The sequence below is a fragment of the Bactrocera oleae genome, chromosome 2, assembly GCF_042242935.1.
Source record: "Bactrocera oleae isolate idBacOlea1 chromosome 2, idBacOlea1, whole genome shotgun sequence".
Taxonomy (NCBI): Eukaryota; Metazoa; Arthropoda; class Insecta; order Diptera; family Tephritidae; genus Bactrocera; species Bactrocera oleae.
Genome location: NC_091536.1, coordinates 95,951,980 through 95,972,371, shown reverse-complemented (window position 1 = coordinate 95,972,371; position 20,392 = coordinate 95,951,980). Strand labels below are relative to the sequence as shown.

General features: G+C 33.0%; 1 protein-coding gene and 1 long non-coding RNA gene across 5 annotated transcripts; both read right to left on the bottom strand.

Annotated features, from left to right (window-relative positions):
* Window positions 1–2,169: 2,169 nt before the first annotated feature.
* Window positions 2,170–7,488, bottom strand: Mtl (Rac family small GTPase Mtl). 4 transcript variants are annotated; one of them, XM_036357215.2, is made up of 6 exons: window positions 7,185–7,488; window positions 5,505–5,620; window positions 5,213–5,445; window positions 4,988–5,148; window positions 4,855–4,928; window positions 2,170–2,388 (listed from the first exon to the last, which is right to left on the bottom strand). In XM_036357215.2, the coding sequence occupies exons 2-6, from the start codon at window positions 5,618–5,620 to the stop codon at window positions 2,205–2,207; spliced, it is 768 nt and encodes a 255-aa protein (XP_036213108.1). In that variant the 5' UTR covers window positions 7,185–7,488; the 3' UTR covers window positions 2,170–2,204. The 4 variants fall into 4 exon arrangements, with proteins under 4 accessions (XP_036213108.1, XP_014092150.1, XP_014092149.1 ...); XM_014236675.3 differs by lacking the exon at window positions 2,170–2,388 and having other exon boundaries at window positions 3,077–4,928; window positions 7,190–7,481; XM_014236674.3 differs by lacking the exon at window positions 2,170–2,388 and having other exon boundaries at window positions 3,077–4,928; window positions 7,185–7,480.
* A 671-nt stretch (window positions 7,489–8,159) lies between these two features.
* Window positions 8,160–19,228, bottom strand: LOC138855868 (uncharacterized). The gene is made up of 3 exons (XR_011394990.1): window positions 18,350–19,228; window positions 16,900–18,292; window positions 8,160–8,353 (listed from the first exon to the last, which is right to left on the bottom strand). It is a non-coding gene; the product is annotated as an uncharacterized lncRNA (long non-coding RNA).
* Window positions 19,229–20,392: the final 1,164 nt, after the last annotated feature.

The following is a 20,392-nucleotide window of genomic DNA, read 5'->3' as shown; positions in this document are numbered from 1 at the left end:
ATTAGCCCTACGATTTTGAAAATTTGGCGACTGTTATGTCTTACTGATTTTCAATTATAAGCTCAATTTGCGTTAGACTGAGAACATAGTGGATCCATATCTGCTTGGCATCTTGCTTCACTTCGTTTTCAGTCTTATATGAAATCTTTAGTATATGACGAAAATTCTCAAAATAATTTTTGTTTTTGTTTGGATCGCTATGCATATTTATGCACTCAAATAGGGAAGCTACATAAATAATCTAATAACATTTGGAAAAAAGAAAATATTGTAATTATGCTGAAAGAGCCTCAATAGGAAGTTATAATGAAATTATTAAAAAACGACAAAAATAGTTTCCGCTACATTCTTCACACCCGCGCCTTTGCCATTAGTCAGTTTTAATAATATTATTATTTTTTTTTTGCATAAAAACAAATCCAATTTTTGTAAAATTTATAATATTTTAACAAAATGTGTATTATGGAAACTACACAATGCAGAATTAATTCAATTTAGATACATTTATATAATATAAAATAAAACAAGCAAAAAAAAAAACTAAAACCAAGAAAACCGAAAACTTCATTCATATTCATGTGGAAAATTGTAAACTAACATTGCTACAAATAAAATTGATTTGTCTAAAAAAATTATCAAAATTGCACTTTTTCTTTATTATAAATATATTTAAATTTATGCATAAAAAAGTACGATTTTTGAAGAAAAATTAGTCTTGCTTTAGTTTTGTAGCTTAATTTAGCCACCTCGTCGTCATCAAAAATTATTAGCAACATTTGTATTTAAGCTATGGCAAATTTCTGCAAATCACCGTTAGTAAATAAAATGAACCACACCAGCAAAAATCTCTATGTATTTGCAAGCCAAGGCAAATAAAAATTCGGCCAACTTGAAATGTATTGGTAAACAATTTGCTGCAACACGCTAAGGTAGTAAGTTTTTTTCATTGTATACTTTTTTAAAATATTTTTAACGTTGTATATTTGTATTGAAATCATAAAAATACAAAATAATAATATTAAAATAAACTTTAATTTTATTAAATAACGCGAAAAATATATATAAATAAAAAAAAAATTAAAGAAGTAAAAAACTAATTATATTCAAAAAATAAAATAATAATATAATTAATTAAATTAAAAAAACAATACAAAAAATAATTTTAATATTAATAAAACAAAGCGAAACCCGTTATTGAAAAGAGTAAAAATTTTTTTTTTTAATTTAATAAAAAATATTTTTTTTAAATTTAAATAAAAAATTTTTAAATAAATTATTTTTGTTTACCTTTCTCAAAAATGGTTTTCGCTTTGTTTTATTACAATCAACATTATTAATTGTATTCTAGTTAATTTAAAAAAATTATTATTTTTACATTCAAACAATCTAAAATGTTTTTTATCTACAATAAAAAAAATTAATAAATAGAACCCAATAATTTGTTTAAAATAAATTTAAAAACGCAGTTTCAAATATTTTTCTGCCTTCAATAAATTTAAAAAATTGTATTGGGAAAATAAAACTAAAAATAAAGATATAAAATTACAAATAAAAAAAATATTAGTAAAACAATAAAATTATCAAATAAATTTTTAATAAATTAACTAAAATAAAGCCAAAACATTAAGAAAAAAAATTTAATAATTAAAACAAAATTTTTTTTTTACATAATATGCAATAATCAATATTACACATGAAATTCTGCAAACAAACTAATAACAATATAATAAAATTAACTAAATTAATTATGAACATAAAATGTTTACACATTCTAATTATTAAACATAATAAATGTTGTTAAATATTATTAAACAAGCCGGCAAAGCAAAATAGTGTTAAAATCGAAATATATATATATATATATATATCATATAATAATTTAACGAAGTTGATTAAGTTGAAATAACAAATATTAAGAAAATTAATAAAAGTAAAAAATGAGAAATATCATTAAAGTGAAATGAAATAAATAGTAAAAGTAAAGGTAAAAAAAAATAAAACTAATAAGAAGAAAATATTTTCCTTCATATTAATTGTTAAACAATAATAAAAAATAAACATTTAAAATAAAAAAAATTACATTGCATGCATTTTAATTTACATATAATAGTTTAAAAAACTCTTAATGATTTTTGAATGCATATTTAGAAATGAAATCTAATTCTTCTACTTTTCTACATCCCTCTTCAAACACGATGACGCTTCTAATAGCACTGGAAGGTGCAAAAGGTGCAACGCGCCACCACAATCACCTCATCCATGTCGCTGCCTGCTGAGTGCCTGGTGCTCTCGGTATCAATGCCTTCACTGAATGCGGAACAAAAACGTCCCAAAAGTGCTGGGCCCAAGAAAAAACAAGGACAAGCGGTACATCCAAAGCCCTTCCGTCTATACTAGTTAGAGATATTATGGTATACATACATATGTACATATGTACACAAAAATATAAATTATATGAAAGAAACTAGTCAGCAGCACCGTTTCGAGTTCCAAGATGCGCCAGACATGTCTTCAAGAATTTAAATGCATACAATATACATTAAATGACAACACCAGTGCATACATACACACAAATTCTAAAAAAATTTCATCGTGTTTTGTGAAAATCATTTGCGCAGCCGCAAAGGAGACTTCATCAATACAAGTCGCGATGTGTAAGAGACGAAATTGAATAAAAGGGCAACGAGTTTCATTAAATACAATAAAAAAACCTTAAATATTCACCAAATTTGCATAAAATAAATATGTCATTAAATTACAATCAAGATGTTGAAATAAAGCAAGAAACATAAATAACGTTAATCGGACTTTGTTTTTGTACTAAGGAATTAGTTTGCTGAATTTGCATAAGAAGAGGTGAAAACAGAAATTTTTTTAGTACTTAGACTTTAGACTTTGGTGAATAAAAATAGGTGAAAAAATGTTTCCTCAAATTTGTAGGTTATTGAAAATATGGTAACGAACATTCCTACTGGCATCAAGTGAGTATGAAAATATACTTATTAAAAAAAAATTTTATATTGTTAAACAATATCCCAATTTCTAGTTTAATATTTGGAATAAATTCACCATTCGCTTTTGTTCATTTTACTTTATTCACTTACATATACATATATGTATATAGTATACATATATATTCGCTTCGTTTCACAGTAGCTCTTCTCCTCCATTTTGTTTATACGTACATTATTAAATCTACTTCACTGCCGTTACTTTTCTTATTTTTGATTTTTTTACTATTATTACAATAATATATAAAGTAAATATGTATTCATTTGTTTTTCTCTTTATCTTTGTTTACTCATACAAAATTACAAATAACATTTAAATACATTTTTCAAAATTTTTTGAGGTTATAATTTCAAAAATTTGTTTACAAGATGTAAAATATTATAAAATCGGAGTAATGCATGAGTGTGTGTTGTTGAATGTATAAGATAAAGGAGAGATTATATATTGAATTTTTTATTTGCGTTTATTTATTTTTGTTCAGTTATATAAAATTCGTGTAACGAACTTTTTTTAAATAGATTTTTACATTATATCTTCACATTCTACATAGTAACTGTTTTGCAATAAGCAATAATTAAATCATAATGTTTATGCATACATAATAAATAGTTAAAATGGCAAATGAAAATATATTTGTTATAAAAATAAAAAATATTATAATAAACAGTCGTTAATGTTTAATTGTAACGTGCATTTTAGTTTATAAATACATACATATGTATATGTACGTTAACATACTAAAACCGTAAAAAAAAATTGATATCATTAATATAAAATGCAAGTTTGAATAGTGTAGCTTATTAAAAAAAAAAAAAAATACCGCTGCAGCTGTGTGAGCGCATGCGCTGGGGGACGATGTGTGCAGCGGCGTTTGAAAGACAGAATTTTTTTTTAATTTTTTAATCCTTAACGAAACTAATTCTTTTCAATAGTTTACTAATAGAGTGTACATTTGTGCATCGTTCTACAAATGTTAATATGTAGGTGTCTACAACAAAAATAAGTCACTAAAATAAATGTTAGGATATTAACTAAAGTGGGTGCTATAATTTGCTTTGTCACAACACATAGTGACAATTTGTTTTTGTTTCTTTTGTCTAAGCTCAATTCGGTATGCGCCACAATGCGCTCAACCAACTTTCTATCCGTTCAATATTTTTTATACAACAACTTTATATACTTAGCTGTTATTTAGCTTCAACTTTTCACTTAATTTTTATTTTTATATTTTTTGCTTTTTTCATTACTCAATTGACTAGATAAGCTATTTTCTTTTGTCCAGTTGCAGTTCGTAACAAAGAGTAATCAGCTGAATAAATTTGAGAGTTAAACTAAAATTTGTTTTGTTGCTGCTTCTATGCAGGCAATATTTTCCAAACCAATACTAGCTGCACAACGGTAATAAGCTGCTCTTGGTTTACATACATATGTGTGTGTAAATAACCTTATTCTAAGACAGTTTTTAATTCGGAAAATCTGCGCTGGAACATCTATTGCCCATAGCAAAAGCTGCAAACATAAAATGCAGAATGATGGAGAGCGAAAATAATCATTATTTCGCAAATTAATAAAAAAATTAAAACTTTTTAAACAAGGAAAAATAACGTAAAAAAAATGTATACACAACACATTTCTCAAGTTGTCCGCTGCCTACACATTTGATAATGGCGGACTTTAAACTTATATCAGTTAGTTAATAAATATTCGAGTTGGATTTCTTAGACACGAGTTGACTCCTTGATTGTGTTTGTGTGTTTGTTGCCGTTTAAGGTAAATGAGTGGTTTGCTTTTGTTAAATATTTGATGTTTCGTTTCCCTATAGAAAAAAGGTGCATATCTTACATAACTATACACTTTCGTTGACGACGCTTTTGTGGTTCTGGCCTGAGCACAGCTCTCACAGCTTCTTCGAAGACCTGCAAATATGTAATATATAACAAAAATCGCCTTCATCTATTTCACCAGCGCAACATACCTGCTTCAATCCTCTTTGCGTAAGTGCCGAGCACTCCATGTATTTGACGGCGCGTATTTTATTCGCCAACTTTTGACCCTGCTCACGTTTTAACGGTGCCAAACCCTGTTCGGCTAGTGTGCTGAGCGTTTCGCGATCATCACGCAAATCAATTTTGGTACCTGTATAAAACGACAATAATCATTAAATGAATTTGAAGTAGTTGAAGCATTTTGTGCAACTAACCGACTAATATTATCGGTGCATCCGGGCAGTGATGCTTTATTTCAGGATACCATTTCGATGTGACATTTTCGAATGAGGATGGACTGGCCACGCTGAAGCATATGAGAAATACATCCGTTTGTGGATATGAAAGCGGGCGCAGACGATCGTAGTCCTCTTGACCCGCTGTATCCCATAATCCCAGCGACACTTGTATTGTATCTACAGTCATGGGCGCAGAGTAGTTATCAAAGCTGGACGGAAAGTATACCAAGTTAAATAAATGACTTTTATGGACTTGAACAAAGCTTACACTGTAGGCACATATTCGCCGGGAAAACTGTCTGTGGTGTATGAAATTAACATGCATGTTTTGCCAACGGTGCCATCGCCAACGACGACACATTTAATGGGCCTTCCTGTCGACATCTGCGAAAAAACAAAGCAAAAAACGTATTGTAAAATATATTTATCAATTGTAAACATGTATTAGTAAGTTGGGTATGAATGCAAGACAGTGTGGCCTGTGGAAATTGTGTAATCAAATAAATTAAACTTCAGCAGCGAATGTGGAACAATGAAATGTACATATATAGCCTGCAGCGTTGGTGGAGTGTGGTACAGTTAATTAAATACAATTTGCCACTTGAGCACATTTATTGTCTTTCGTTTTTCTTTGCATGGAATGTCAGAATGATTATTAGCAAACGCATATGTATGTATATATGTATGCATTCGTATGCCTTGTATTAAGAGGAAATCATATGACATTTTAATAGAAGTTTAAGGATATTAACCTTCTATTTTATTTTAAGGCACATTAACTATTATAAGTATTTCAAAATAAAAAAGTTTATCAAGGTGTGTTTTAATTGTTGTTCAGTTATAAGCACGTTGAAATTAATTAGAAATTCAGTAATAATTTCGCACAATATCCTTCTCATTCGAAAACACATGCACATTCATCAGTTTATATTGCTAGAAGGAATAATGAAGAAAAGGTGCGCCGATGTGTCATTATCGCAAAAAATGTAATATCACATTTTAGAAGCTATATAAGAGTATGTATTCACCGATCCCTAAATTATCAAAGTCTACACACAACTTTGACTTTATGAACCAACGATACTCTACCAAAATAATGTGCAATGAACGCAAAACAGCTTTAAAAAATTAACGATAACGAGAAATAAAAACACGCCTACACCACAAACAACAAATGAGGAAATCAAACACAACACCACAAAAAGAATAACAAATCAAAAGAGCAATAAAAGACGACGAAATATAATGGGCATCTGTTTGAGTGAATAGCTGGTTAAAAAGCAAAACGCCAACGGCCGCCAGCGACATGATTCGCGAAACACACAAAAAAATATAGCGGCACACCAACCGAAATAGATCTTGTCCCCCTATAAGTTAAGCACGCCGCCCTGGACGCCAAAGCGAGAGCGTCAGCCGGCGATTGTAGTGGCAGCATTAATGTTCTATTTCTGCCAGCGACGTCAGCCCGATGGGGGGAGACACATTATTGTCGGCCAAATTTTCTATTTTCGAAACGAACGCAATTAGGTTTACTATCAGCGCCATAATCATTGCGACTATCACAACATCGAAGTCACCTAAAAGCGATAGTTTTCCGCAACAACACAAACATACTGAAGCGCCTGGTGTAGAGGGTAGGTTGTGGCAATGCGACAATGTGGCACCAACGTTTTCATTCCAGCGTTTGAAGGCTGATTGGATTCAAGTGTTATATGTTGTTAGTCAGCGTATTGAGAAATTAATTTTCGTTATTTAAGCCACTACTCCTTCATCAACGGCAGTATTTACAATTTCACCATATACATTTATATACATATATGTATGTGCATACATATACGGAAAATGGACAGGAGTGGTCCGGCAATGGTCACAATTTTTACCATATACACACAGCCATTTGCATATGTATATAAATATAGTTCTTTTGTCGAGTATTTTTTCCTATTACCTTACTTTTGCAACGCACTCAGCTCCTCCGCTGCACAATCTTTTGTTTTCTTAATCCACTTTTTTGCGTGCTGCTACTGGTGGTGTTGCTACGTCGTTCCTTTCACTTTAGCCCCACAATTTTGTACTAAAATGTTTTCGATTTACTTTACCCAATCGCTTAACTGATTGTTTACTATAAAATTCGTTGATAATATATTAATTTTTATTTAATTTTATATAAAAAACTGTGTAAAATAAATGCTGCTGCAACTTTAGCTTTGCTACTTTTTTTGTTTCTTACTTCGCTTTTATGACTTCCTTTATCGCAGTTTGGATTTACTTATTAATGCGTGTGCGCACTCATACACACACATTTACACACACCCTTTTCGGCATGCAGTGCTGCCAAGTCACGAGTTGTGGTGTGTTTATTTGAGGCATTTTTGCGAAAAATAATTTAGAAAAATTAATTATTTTAATAATTAAACGTATATATTAAAACCAGTTAAAACGTTTCGTACAAATATAAAAAAATGTTTAATATACAATATGGAAATGTTTTATTGACCGAGTGACCTAAAGTGCACTACGCATAAGCCCCATAATGAAATATAATCATATGAAAGCAAATATTGAGAAATTAATATGTAATTGTTTGATCAACTGATGAGGTAGTGTATAATGATTACTTTTTATTTCTGTTACTTAATAACTTAATGATGAACAATTAAAATAAATAAAACTCATAATGAAATAAATTCAAAACATGTTTGCAGAGAATGTAAATTTAAATTTTATATCTACATTCTCTGGCTTGTATATGGGTGGGTATGTTCGGTACTGTAGTTTATTTCCATTTCCTTTTCCTTCACATTTGACAGTTGTCTTTAACGAAATTAAATTCCGTTCTTTGCGCCTATATTAAAAAATAAATTTTTAATATATCCAGCTTTTTATTGTGTTTTTTAAAAATAATATACCACAAATAGTGTGTACAGATAATCATTTATTAGCTTTTTCGTGTTATTTCCTTACATTCGCGTGAGTAGAAGCTGAGTTGAACTGCTCCGTAAGTAATGCTGATTTCTGCAGTTGCGTGACATTAAAGACTCCTTCCCGAGTAAGTTCACTTTCACGGAGCTATGAATGTGTTTGCCATACTGTTCTTAATTCCAGTATTGCATACAACTAAAAATATGTAAGTACGTAAATAAATAATTTTTATAATATAAATAATACTATAGTTGGAAATTAGTTATGTGCCGGCATTTAGTCTTTCTATTCGCAATAAGTATTTATTTATTGTCGGAATTGTCACGAGAGCCAACATAACTTCCAACATCATTTCTCTTAATAATTATAATATAAAAAAATTACTTTTATTAAATATTGAATTTAAAACTTTTTATAATATATATAAACCGAACTATTTCTATGAAGCGTCTATCAGCATTCTACTGACGATAATAACAGCTACAAGCAACTATAAATGTGCTTATAATGTATGTTTGTTCGAACTTCGAATCGCAGACAAGTTTTGTAATTTTCCCAGCCTCCAATAATTCTTCGCGCGAAAAGTCTACTTTGAAATAAAACTTTCTGTGCTAACTTATACATGTATGCTTGTGTGGAACAACTAACAACTCCTCCCCAAAAATTTGCTGATTCCCAACATATGTCCACACTTTAGCTAAATTGTGATTGATGGACACACACCGGTTGGTAACTTTGTGGCCCCACCACTTACGCAAACTGTCGACTGTGCGACGAAGGGTGCAGGATTTTATTATTGGCGTTGATGTGATTTGGACAAATTACAACGGGTCACTTGGTGGTACACATGAGTGTGCCATAAAAGACGCGCAGTTGAAGGGGGTGGTAAAAGTAATGGTAGTGGTGCAGCAGGCGATTAATGTGTTACTTCGTACTGTCAATTGTCATCGAGTTGCACACAGTGTCGCTATGTAAATATATGTATACATGTGTGTAAGTGGTATAACTAACGGTGGACTCAGAGTATTGAATAAGGATCTCTTTACGATTTTTCTTTATAAATTAAACATTTTTTCTTCAACAAACTTCTATGTCCTTATACCCTGAACAGAGTATATACTTTTGTTCGAATGTTTGTAACAATTAGCTGTCATACAACTTCAGTGATAAACATTAAGTTTTTGTATGGAAAACTTTTTCATTTGCCAACCTTTTACTCACGAAATTTGGCACAGATTATTGTTCAGGGCAGTGCTATAATTACCGAAATATTGTTAAGATCGGACCACTATAGCATATAGCTGTCCTACAAATTGACGTGTGAAGGGTATCATAGCTTCGAAACAGCCAAAGTTAACATTTTTTTCTTTTTTTTCCTGAATTTAAACATTTATTTTTTTCTACACAAACTTCTAACCCGTTCAAAATTTCAAGTGTTGCCATTTGACCGCAAAAACTAATTAAAAATGCTTCAGGCGCAAACATTAACATCCTTTTGGCCACAATTTTTTGTTTTACAATAATTTTTGTCTTCTTAAATACATATGTATAACGTTCTATTAGCAAGTGTATATATGTTTAATTGCAATGGAGTTGAATAGACATGCACCAGTGGGAGATGCTGGTGACGATTTTAATTTAAAAGTTTTGTGTTCCAATTAACAGTTAGAACTTGTGGGAAAGAATGTGTGCAACATGCAGCCTTGGCGATCTGTGCTCGTACTACTTGGGTGACGCTGCGCTGTATATGGTAGATTTGCGCTTATGTAGTATGTGAGAACATATATGTACATACATATGTATGTTTGCACTCGTATATACGATTATCGTAGATTAAACTTGTCTTTAATTAAAAGCTGATAATACAAATGCAAATCTTATCGTGTTAACTGCTTTTTATTAAATTAGACGCAAGTGAACTTAATTTTCTATGAATGCTAAACTGAAAGTGCAAGTTAATTGATATTACAAATACAAGGAAAAGATAAGTGCAAAAAATTACAAAAACAAAAAAATAAAAATATGTAGGTACATATATATGTATATTTGAGAAAGATAAAGCTATAGCCTTGTAGGAATGTGCAAGTGTGTACGTTAATTGCTATTTTGTTATTTGTAAAAAAAAGTCTTTTTAAAATTTTCATACATTTTATTATATATTTCACGATTTTTTTTGCCGCTGGACTTTCACTATTGCAATTTTTAGGTGAAGAAATTAAAAGGTTCGTTGACTTGAGACTCCTAAAATCGAATTACTCATTGAGAATTCGGGCCATAAAATGTATTTTATGTTATTTTTATTTTTAATTAATGAGCAAGAAAGACCCTGTAGACTTTGCGAGACATGAAACCCAGAGAATGCGTGCGGTTTTAACAATTTACAAGACTGAACAAGGTCTTTCCGTTGTTGTTATTGAGTGAAAGAAAAAATTTCCAAATATTTAACAATTTTGACGAATGCTGCGAGTCGACAGTTAGTTTAATAAATTGGGGCTTATTCAGGTAGCGTGAACTTGACTATCGTGGAAAAGACCTCTGCTAATGCTCTTAGAAATATTGGCTGAAAACATTGAATATCACTACTCACAAAAAATTGATAATTTACTGTATAAACCTCCTATATATAAGTAAACTGCTTACTGTGCTCTCTCTCTCTCTCTCACTTTGAACAGTTATGACAAAAGTATAAAAAACACAAGATAAATAGAATTAATAAGATAAGTAGAATATCATACGAATTAGTTTAAAAATTTAACTAGTTACTTTTTAGTGAAATCTCATAACTCAGCAACTCGATTTCGTTTTTGTTTTTTTGAATCTCTATAGAAATATCTGCGCACCAGATTCTCTGTGACATGTCTTGACAGTTTTTAGTATGTTATATTCTTTCAATCAATTTTTAAGGACCACCCTAATGTATGCTGAAAATTATTTGCTCCTTCAAATCAATAAAATAATATATCAACATTAGTAGAAATTTCTTCACTTTAATAAACTCACAATTTGATCAACCAAATACATCACTTTTCACCAACAGGCTCTCAAAAATATATCTCAATATTGTCAAAAGTGAACAATATGCGCCATTAATTGCACGCGCACACTTGCATACATATTGTATATAAATATTAGCTTGATGTTGTTAAAATTTAATAAACTACGACGGCCTCCAACCATTTAAACTGCATTCATGATATCCTCCTTCGCCACCAAATGCAATATTAACTCATTCGTATGCGAAAACAGTCGAGCGACACCCGAAAAAACTCGACACAAAAAATTGTTGTCATAATTTGGTTATATGGCTGTTTGGTGCATGCAACAGGCGCTAGTGCACACACACACACACAAGCACATATATGTATGTATAACTGATACGCACCATCACTGGATTCTGCTTATTGCTCGAATGTCAAACAATGGCAATTTTAATTTCGGCACACACCAAAAGCCCACCACCCGCACACTACCGAAGTCTCCACGCTCTGGTATTCAGCTCATTTGTTGATTATATATGTACATATGTATGTATGTTTGTGTGCACGTGTGTCTTTCCACCTTTGTTTCATGATTGTAGCCAAAAGGCAGAAAAACTGCGTATCAAATGCGTTTGTTCACCATTCATCTGTGCATATCTTTGCTGTGTGAAAAAAAGCCGAAAAGTGTGCAAAAAGTCGTATGGCAAATATAATTTTGCGCCTCTACGCTTTTTTTTTTTGTATGGTATTGCATTGCGCCATCTTTTTCTCCTCGCAGCTTTTATTGACAGTGATTTTGTGGTTTTGCCTGCCAATGGTGGCTTATTAAAATTTCGATTCACGAATTCCTTTCACCATTGACACGCACACATGTGCGCAAAAAACTCTCGCTGTTTGTGGATATTTATTTATTTGCTCAACTTTTCACAGGCAACTGCGCATTTACATATGTATGTATGTGAAATTTTTAACAGTGATTTGCTGAATTTCGGTAATATTCGCTACGTTTTATGTAAATATGGTATTTACGCTCGAATATTTAGTTGCTTTATTAAATGATTCAATTTCCATAAGAAAAAATTCTCGAGGGAAAGAAAAAGGTTAAAATAAAATAAAAAAAAAATTCTTCCGAATATTTTAACATTTTCTTATAATTTTTTTTTTGAAAAACATACTAAACGTATTTTATTTGTAGAAAACTTACCCGTAAAAATCATTTATTCAAATATTTTTCAGACAATTTTATTGCGCAATATATTTCATTATTGTCATATGGACTACAAATAAGCAATTTGGCTTAGAGTGGTTTTTATTCGGTTTTTTTGTATTTCTTCGACTCACAGACAGAATTGATAAGCCACAAACGAGCGTTCATAATTTTATCTATTTTTTATGCCAAACGAAATACATCAGCGAAGGGCACAGGAAACTATAAACTTATATATAAACTTAAGTATTCGAACAGCGAAATTCCAAAAAGATTCGGTACATCACTATTTATATTCAAATTATTCGCTTGTCGCCCATGTGACAGGCGTATAAAATACAATAAGTATATACAAGTATGTACGTCCATTTGTGCACCCGTATTTGTATTGCCGCATTTATTGTTGTGTGTGTAAGTGCTGTTTTGCATGTGATTATCCTTGCCACAGCAATCAAAGCCAAAATTGGAGAAATTAAATTAAGTTGCCGCTGTGGCACTGAAATTATTAGCCCCAATGAAATAAGGACAATAAATACATATATTTATGCGGACACAAGAGCTGATAATTTCAATGACGTCCTGCATGCAGCGCAAAGTAGAGAGTGAACGGCGGTTGGTGGAGCGTGCGAAGGTTCTCAAACGCATTGCAATGCAACAGGTTCACAGGCTAAATGCACTCTATGAAAATTCAAGTAAAATTTAATTTTTTCAGAGTTTGGTGGCTCAAAGTTGCGCTTTATTACGCTTGAGGCAACAAATTACTAGCTCATTTGTGGCAAATCCGCTATGGTTTGGCCTAATTCCTTTTGTAAGCACACATAACGGGTGTGTGTGTGTGTGTTCGGTTCTGGAGTGCAGAATGTTTGCATTTGTTCCATTTCACACAGTAAATTTTGTGCTGAATTCCTTTTTTGACAGTAAGCTCTATGGTCCATACGTCTATGTATGTGTGCGTGTGTGGTTTTTAAGGCATATACTCGTGTGTGTGTATGTATAGGTTAGCTTGCCAATTTAATTGAGATAGATTGCTTTTACAGCTATTAATTGGATTTTCCTCCTTTTAAATTCCGCTTTCTTCAACATACTTAATCGGTTGTATGTGGAGCAGATAACTAGATAATGGTATATAAATTTAATAGGCTTTTAGGTATGTGTGGGCCAGGCTTAAACTCTTAACACTTATTGGTCGCGAAGTTTAGTACTATATAGAAGGAAAATTAATATTTAAGGGACATGGAAAACACGATGAGGCGACACATTAATTTGTTGGAAGAAGAAGAAAAGTTTTAAGCTTACGACTTTAAAATTAATAAAATATATTATGAATAAAAATTAGGCATATTTCCTTTCCAAATTCGTATATGTGGGTACATATGTACGTACATGACGAATATTCAAATTATAAACTCACTCAATGCCGAATGACTGATGCAATTTCAGGATTAAATTGACCCTTATGCAATAAATAAATTTACATAGTAAATCAATGCAAATGCAAAGTCTTCTATTTCAAATTAAAACGGATATGTAACGAGACGTATGAATATCTCAAACCATTCGGAATGATGGAATTTACATAAGTACATATATGTATATACATACTTAAGAGCGGCGAGATCTCGACTGCATTTGATGTTTCACATTTCGTTATGATTTTATATAAAACATGAGTTATTTGAATGGGCTGATTTAAGGGTTATACTCTTTGTGCTTTAATAATACATTTATGTGATATATACTCGTATACACACATGTATATATAATTTCGTGATAAAGTAAAAATATGACTTGGACCTTTGCACACTTGATTTATTTAAGCATTCATGCAATTTAGTTAAGTACGCTATTATAATATTTAATATGCTTACATGTACATATATTTATAACTGTACTCATATAAGCAGCAGATAAAATTACATATTAGCGCAATAATAATCAATTGCCTACATTTATTTATATCATTTATATCATCAACTTATTTACATCCAATTGAGTTTTGCGCTTTTGCCTGTGCTCCTTGGCGGCTCAGTTGTAGATTTGGAGTTATCTCTCGTCTCGTCTTGCCCATGTGTATACGCTTATGTATTACTTAGGAAGCATAGTAAAAATGAATTGGCGTAAAAAAGTGCAGAAACAAAGCTATCCAGGAATTATGTACACACACGACAATAACTTTGAAGTTCTCTCCGTTAGAAAAGTTACTGGCGAAGAAACCTAATTCGCAAATTGACTACAAATAATTGAGCAATTCATGTGGCAATGCTGAAGACAACGCAAAAAAACTTTGTCTTCTTCCATGTCCTTTCGACACTCCTTTGTGTGTGATTGAGTGTGTATTGGTGTGGGTTGTGTCTCGGTAGGAAAAATTTGCTATGAGTGTGCAGTTTCAAGTCAATTTTTCTTGATATTGTTGCAATCCTTTGATTTTTTTAAAACTTCACTCCTCGATAAAGATCTCGAGAGAATTGTGTATTCAAAATAAGGCACATTTTAAGTGTCAAATAATAGTGTGTTAATCCAAAGCAGCACTTGAATATCCAATATGTGACTATATATTTCAGCGAACCAATTTGTAAAATTATATAATTTAATATCATATATTTCATTGTTCACAGCTTTAAATTATACCCTTCTCTTACGAAAGATCTCGCGGTACATATTTCAGATGATAGTATTATCCACATATCACAAAAATAACTGTAAATATTTGGTAATCAAATAACTTTACATATAACATCTTAAATGCACCGATTCAATGATTTGAGTCTATGAGAAAAATCTGCAGCCACATTTTTCCACCCTGAACAGGGTACAATTAGTTTGTCACGAAGTTTGTAAGAAAAGAAACGTCGGAGGTACTACCGACCGCTTATTTTTGACCGTCTGTCAAACATATAAGCGAACTAGAATCTTAGTTTTTGGCATAACGATCTGAAAATCTGTAAACATCCTTTTCTCCTCAAGAACCGGCTCATTTGCCGGAATCGCCGATATCAAATCGGACCTCTTTAGCATATAGTCGCCATACAAACATCGAACGATATCAAGTCCTTGTATGGAAAATATTTTTATTTGACAAGTTATCTTCACGAAATTTGGCGCGAATAATTGTCCAAGGGAACGGGACAATCTTCAGTCTAGCACATAGCTGTAAGTCCTTGTATGAAAATATTTATTATTTGACAAGATATAGTATTAAGCTGCCATACAAACTGACTAATCAAAATGAAGATATTGTATTGAAATTTTTTTATTTGTGAAGTGTACCGGTGCAATTAAATTTAACGTTTCTTCTTGTTTCTGATACAATATATGCTCATCCATACCTTTTTAGATCATATAAGAGCTGAAGGAATGTTCATAAAGCTATGTAGTAGAGCGAGAAAACCGTTGGCCATCAGAAAAATTGAATATGATTGTCGAAAAAAATTTTAAGGCGGATCTAGATAGCTAAAAGCTCGACCTGAAGGAACCATTGACTAATAGCCTTTTTGAGTTAGGCCTATTAGATATTTTGCAGTTCAAGTTCTCTCAAAGTTATTGTACTTATAGCTGTTGAAAGTGGTACTTATTTATTGTAGGAGTTGGGGTAGGATGTATTATACTTTGACCAAAGTTAAATGTGTTTTTGGAGTAAAGTGAGCAATTATATTGACATAATATTCGACAGCCCCCAACATTAATGTTAACATAGACTCTATGCTTGATCTCTATCTCTTAGATCAATTATAATCTAGATAAAGCTGCTGATTCCTACTTGGTCTATATTTTCTGAAGACCGCGGATAAGTATGCACTTCCACTCCTCTTAACATCCTTCTACAACCCATTCTTGGCGTTCAATTTCCAACCATGATAAAGTGGACAATAGGCGGACAACGAACCAAACGGATTGGTCGGTGGACTAACTGCTCCAGTGAGCGCTTGAGCACCTAAGTATACGACAAGAATACCGTAAGTTATCTACTTGTTCAAGTAGTTTGTGAGTGCGCTCACGACACACACTCGGTAACTGGCTATGTGGTGGTATGCATGTGTGCGAAACGCTGACCGGCTGGCCCGACCTGCTGACGACCTTTATTGCCAGTCATAAACTATAATCTGTGTTGGCAGTGCGCACGCAGCAACAAATTCAGGATGTGCGAAACTGTCCTGACCGCAGCCAAGCGAAAATGGATGGCCAATGCTGCCACTCATCTCTAATTGTTATGTTACTGCTTTTGCTTCTGTCATTATTGTGGATGTTGTTGTCATTGTTAGTATTGTTGCTGCTAAACGGTTGACTAGTCGATCCAACAACTTGGAATGTCGTGGCAACAGCGCCAACCAACGCAATGCTCCAGTGCACAATTGCACGCAGAAGGAATGGATTGGTGTGGACGGACAGTGCTTGAACGCTGAGCTGCGCAACGCATTGCTAGGATATCGCAGCGGAAGCGAGGGTCATCCATTTAAACGTTGTCTACAAGCAACTTGCGAAACTTACGCAAGCGTCAACCTGGCAGCGGCAGTGTTGCTCCAAGTTGCAGCTTGAAGTGTGTTAAGTTTGGAACTCACCTTTTCCGTTTTTCCCACAGCTCGTCAGCGTGTGTGTGTTCGCTGGCGTTTCTTGTAATATTCTTGCCTCTTGATTTTTCCTAGTTTTCGTGGCGCCACAATGGCGTGGAAATTTGTTTTAATCGATTAAAGTTGCCATCATCTTTCCTGCTTCTGTTGCTGCTCCAACTTCTGAAGATTTCTTTGCCTTGCGCTTTGGTGTGAGTTGATGTGCATGTTTGCTAATGTGTGTGTGTATGTGTTTATGTGTGTTCCGTTGGTGGTTTGGCATTTGTTTGGAGCAGTTTAAGTTGGAATCACCGTTAGCAAAGCTGTCTCAATAAACATGCCAATTTTTCGCTAAAGGAACTTTGTGTGAGTGTCGACTTCAGTTGTTGATATCCTCCGTTTACCCATTAAATTACTTGTAATATTTATGCAGTTGACCAGCTGTTTTTGTGATTTACTAAACTTTTATTTGTTTTAAAATTTCTTTTTTAATTTTAAAATGATTTTCCTATGACAAACTGGCAAATAATGCTTGTCCGAAATATTGGCTCGAAATTTCCCGAGTGGTTTATCCAAATTCTGTAACTCATAACCATGTCAAGAATATAATAAAAGGGCTTAAGCGATTAGAATGAAAAATTTAACGTGATTAAGTTGCTGTCTGCAGACCTATGCATATTGAAAATATAAGAAAGAAAGGAAGATGACCCACAACTCAGATCTGGGTCACTAGGCGTCTGATAGTCGTATTAAAAAGTCCCTAGTTTCGAAAAAAATAATAATCGCTGAGTGACGGTCATGAGCCTTAGTGATGATCCTGAGTTGATCACATATGGCGGCGAATCAGACGACATTTAGACTGTTCTCACTGCAATTAGGGCTACGTAAGCATCCGCAAACGTCCGTAATAACGCGTAAACATTGTCAATTCGGCAGCGATTCACTAAAAGAAAATTGATCATGATTTTGTATCAATTTCGAAACTAAATCTCAATTTCAGAAGAGTCACGATTGAAAAAAGCAGCCCACGTGTGTAGGTTGGTTGGTTGGTTGAAAGGGGAAGCGCAGGAGCTTCAGACCGTAGGCGGCCGCACTTATGTCATTATTAGATTCATTGTGCTCCCGTGTGATTTTAGGGAGAGAAACACTATAGTGATATCTTAACAAACCCAGTCACTGCATTTCGAACCAATATTCCAAAATCGTTCCGTGTTTTTTTTTTATGTTTTTAGCTTCATAGGCTTTTTATCCATTTTTTTCAAGTACCAAAACTTGCGTCACTCAAGATGTTATACCTTATGTTGGAATGTGGGAATTTTTCAGTATGTCTCTTCTATGAAATACCATAGTTCTCATCAGCAGAGCTATGAAACTTGAAAGAAGCGTTGGTGTAACTGTATTATATCTGAAATTATTCTTTGATCGGAACTAATATTAAAGAAACCAAAGAAAATTTGCTTACTTTTTAAATGTCCGCAAACTAATTTCACATATTTAAAATGTCATCTTTGTTATGGTCCCAAAATATTGGAGTACCTCCTAATATAATCTATGCTCATTTTAACAGAAATGATTCTAACGTTTAAGTCATGACTGTTACTTGTCTATACTTTCTTCAACAATTTGAAAGCCTCTCGCGAAAGGCATTGCATTTATACTTAGTTACGTAAGGGGTTGTAGACTATACTGAGAGCGTACAATACCATTAAACTCAAATCTAAACTGCTAAAGCGTCCATCGATTCTTGTCCACTCACTTGGCCTTTGGCGTCTGTTGTCAGAAATTTTACTGCTGCTGAATGGAAGCGACTTGCCGACTGGAACAAATTGTGTCTAATAGACTGATTAATAATGAGGATTATATGGTGTAGTCGGCACTTGATTATTTTGGAACTTTTCGTTTTTGCTCCGCTTTTTGGTTTTTGCTTCAGTTTTAGCTCGTTTGTTTCGTTTCGTTTCGTCTCTGGTTTTTGGTTACTCTGCTGCGCCGCGTGCAACACGATTCTTACGGATAATATATGCTCAAATTGATTGATTGCTCAAATGATGAATAGCGATTTTTGTTAGTCGTTTCTTTTCACTTTTTCATACAATTTGGCATCACAGCTCTTTTTTTCTCGCTCTCTAATATTTTTCGGTTTTTCTATTGATCCAAGTGACCGAGTGACTTATTGTCGGGTAGCTGCTGGCTTGGTGCGCATGGCTGCACGTAAGCTGTGCGCTCAGGTGATTAGGTGGTCCAGAGTGGAGTGACTGAGACTACACTACTGTGGCGTAGATTAATTATGTTGAGCAATTAATTTTTCTTTTTTTTTGACGTTTTGTGTTGCCTTTATTTGGTTGCTGGAATGCAGGTACACACTTTTTTCGACAGTGTAAATTAAACACTTTTGCGGGTTGAGAATTTATGTGAGTTAGTTTGCGAAATTGTTATACTAGATTGTCGCGGCATAGCACAATTGCCATGTTTAGGCAATTTAGTGGGTGGACTTATTAAAATTACTTAAGTCAGATTTGACTTGTGCGCAAAGAATTGCGTAATTTATCAAATTTCTTACACAATTTATTGCGAAGACAAAAAACTATTTTGCAAGTCTCAGCGAATTTGACAAGCAAATCGAAAACGACGGTGAACAGAAAAAGCATAACTTAGACTCATGTGTTGGTAGTTATATATATATAAATATAACGGTAAAGGACGATAATTGTGAGCACTCCATAGTTCACTATAAATATCTGCATGCGTGAGTGGTTCCACTATTAACATTTCCCACTCCACACCTCAACTAACTTTCCATTGCGAAGTTGTCCTTTACCCACCTTAAGTGAAACCGGAAATAGTCGGTTATAAAAAAGAAATATTACCCATTATTGTCTCATGGAGACTTGCCGGCGACAATATCTTTTAAACTAATGCGGTAACGAGACACTGACATAAAATAATACACAGTTATCCTTTGCATACAGGTACGCATACATATGTATATGCCGTCATGTATGTGTGTATGTGTTGGCGCATATAAACAGTTTGCTTCGTGGAAAATGGCAAATTATGTGAGTTTTGCGCAAATTGCTGAATATCGTTAAATTCAACTGAGATAGTAGTGTGCGAAGGCACAAGTATTCGAGTGGATAGCAGAACTTCAAGCTTATAGAATTGCCATAAAATTCTTCACACAATATCGCTTGAGCGTTCGAGCTGGTTCTTATGATGTCGTCGCTTCTTAAGTTGATTGTGAAAAGTTTGTCAATAAAAAGTGCATTCTGTGATGAATACGCATGTGGAAATGATGAAAATATTGTGCATTCTTCCATTGAAACTATTTGGCATACGGGTGTATGCGTGAATGTTTTTATTAGTGAGTATGAAAGCTGTTATTAGTATGAATGCATGCGTATGATAAAAATATGGTTTTTAATATGTATTTCTATCCGGTAAATACTTCACACAATAGTTGCAAATATGGTATTGAATTGCATGTTTTATGCGTGAGTTACAATGCTAC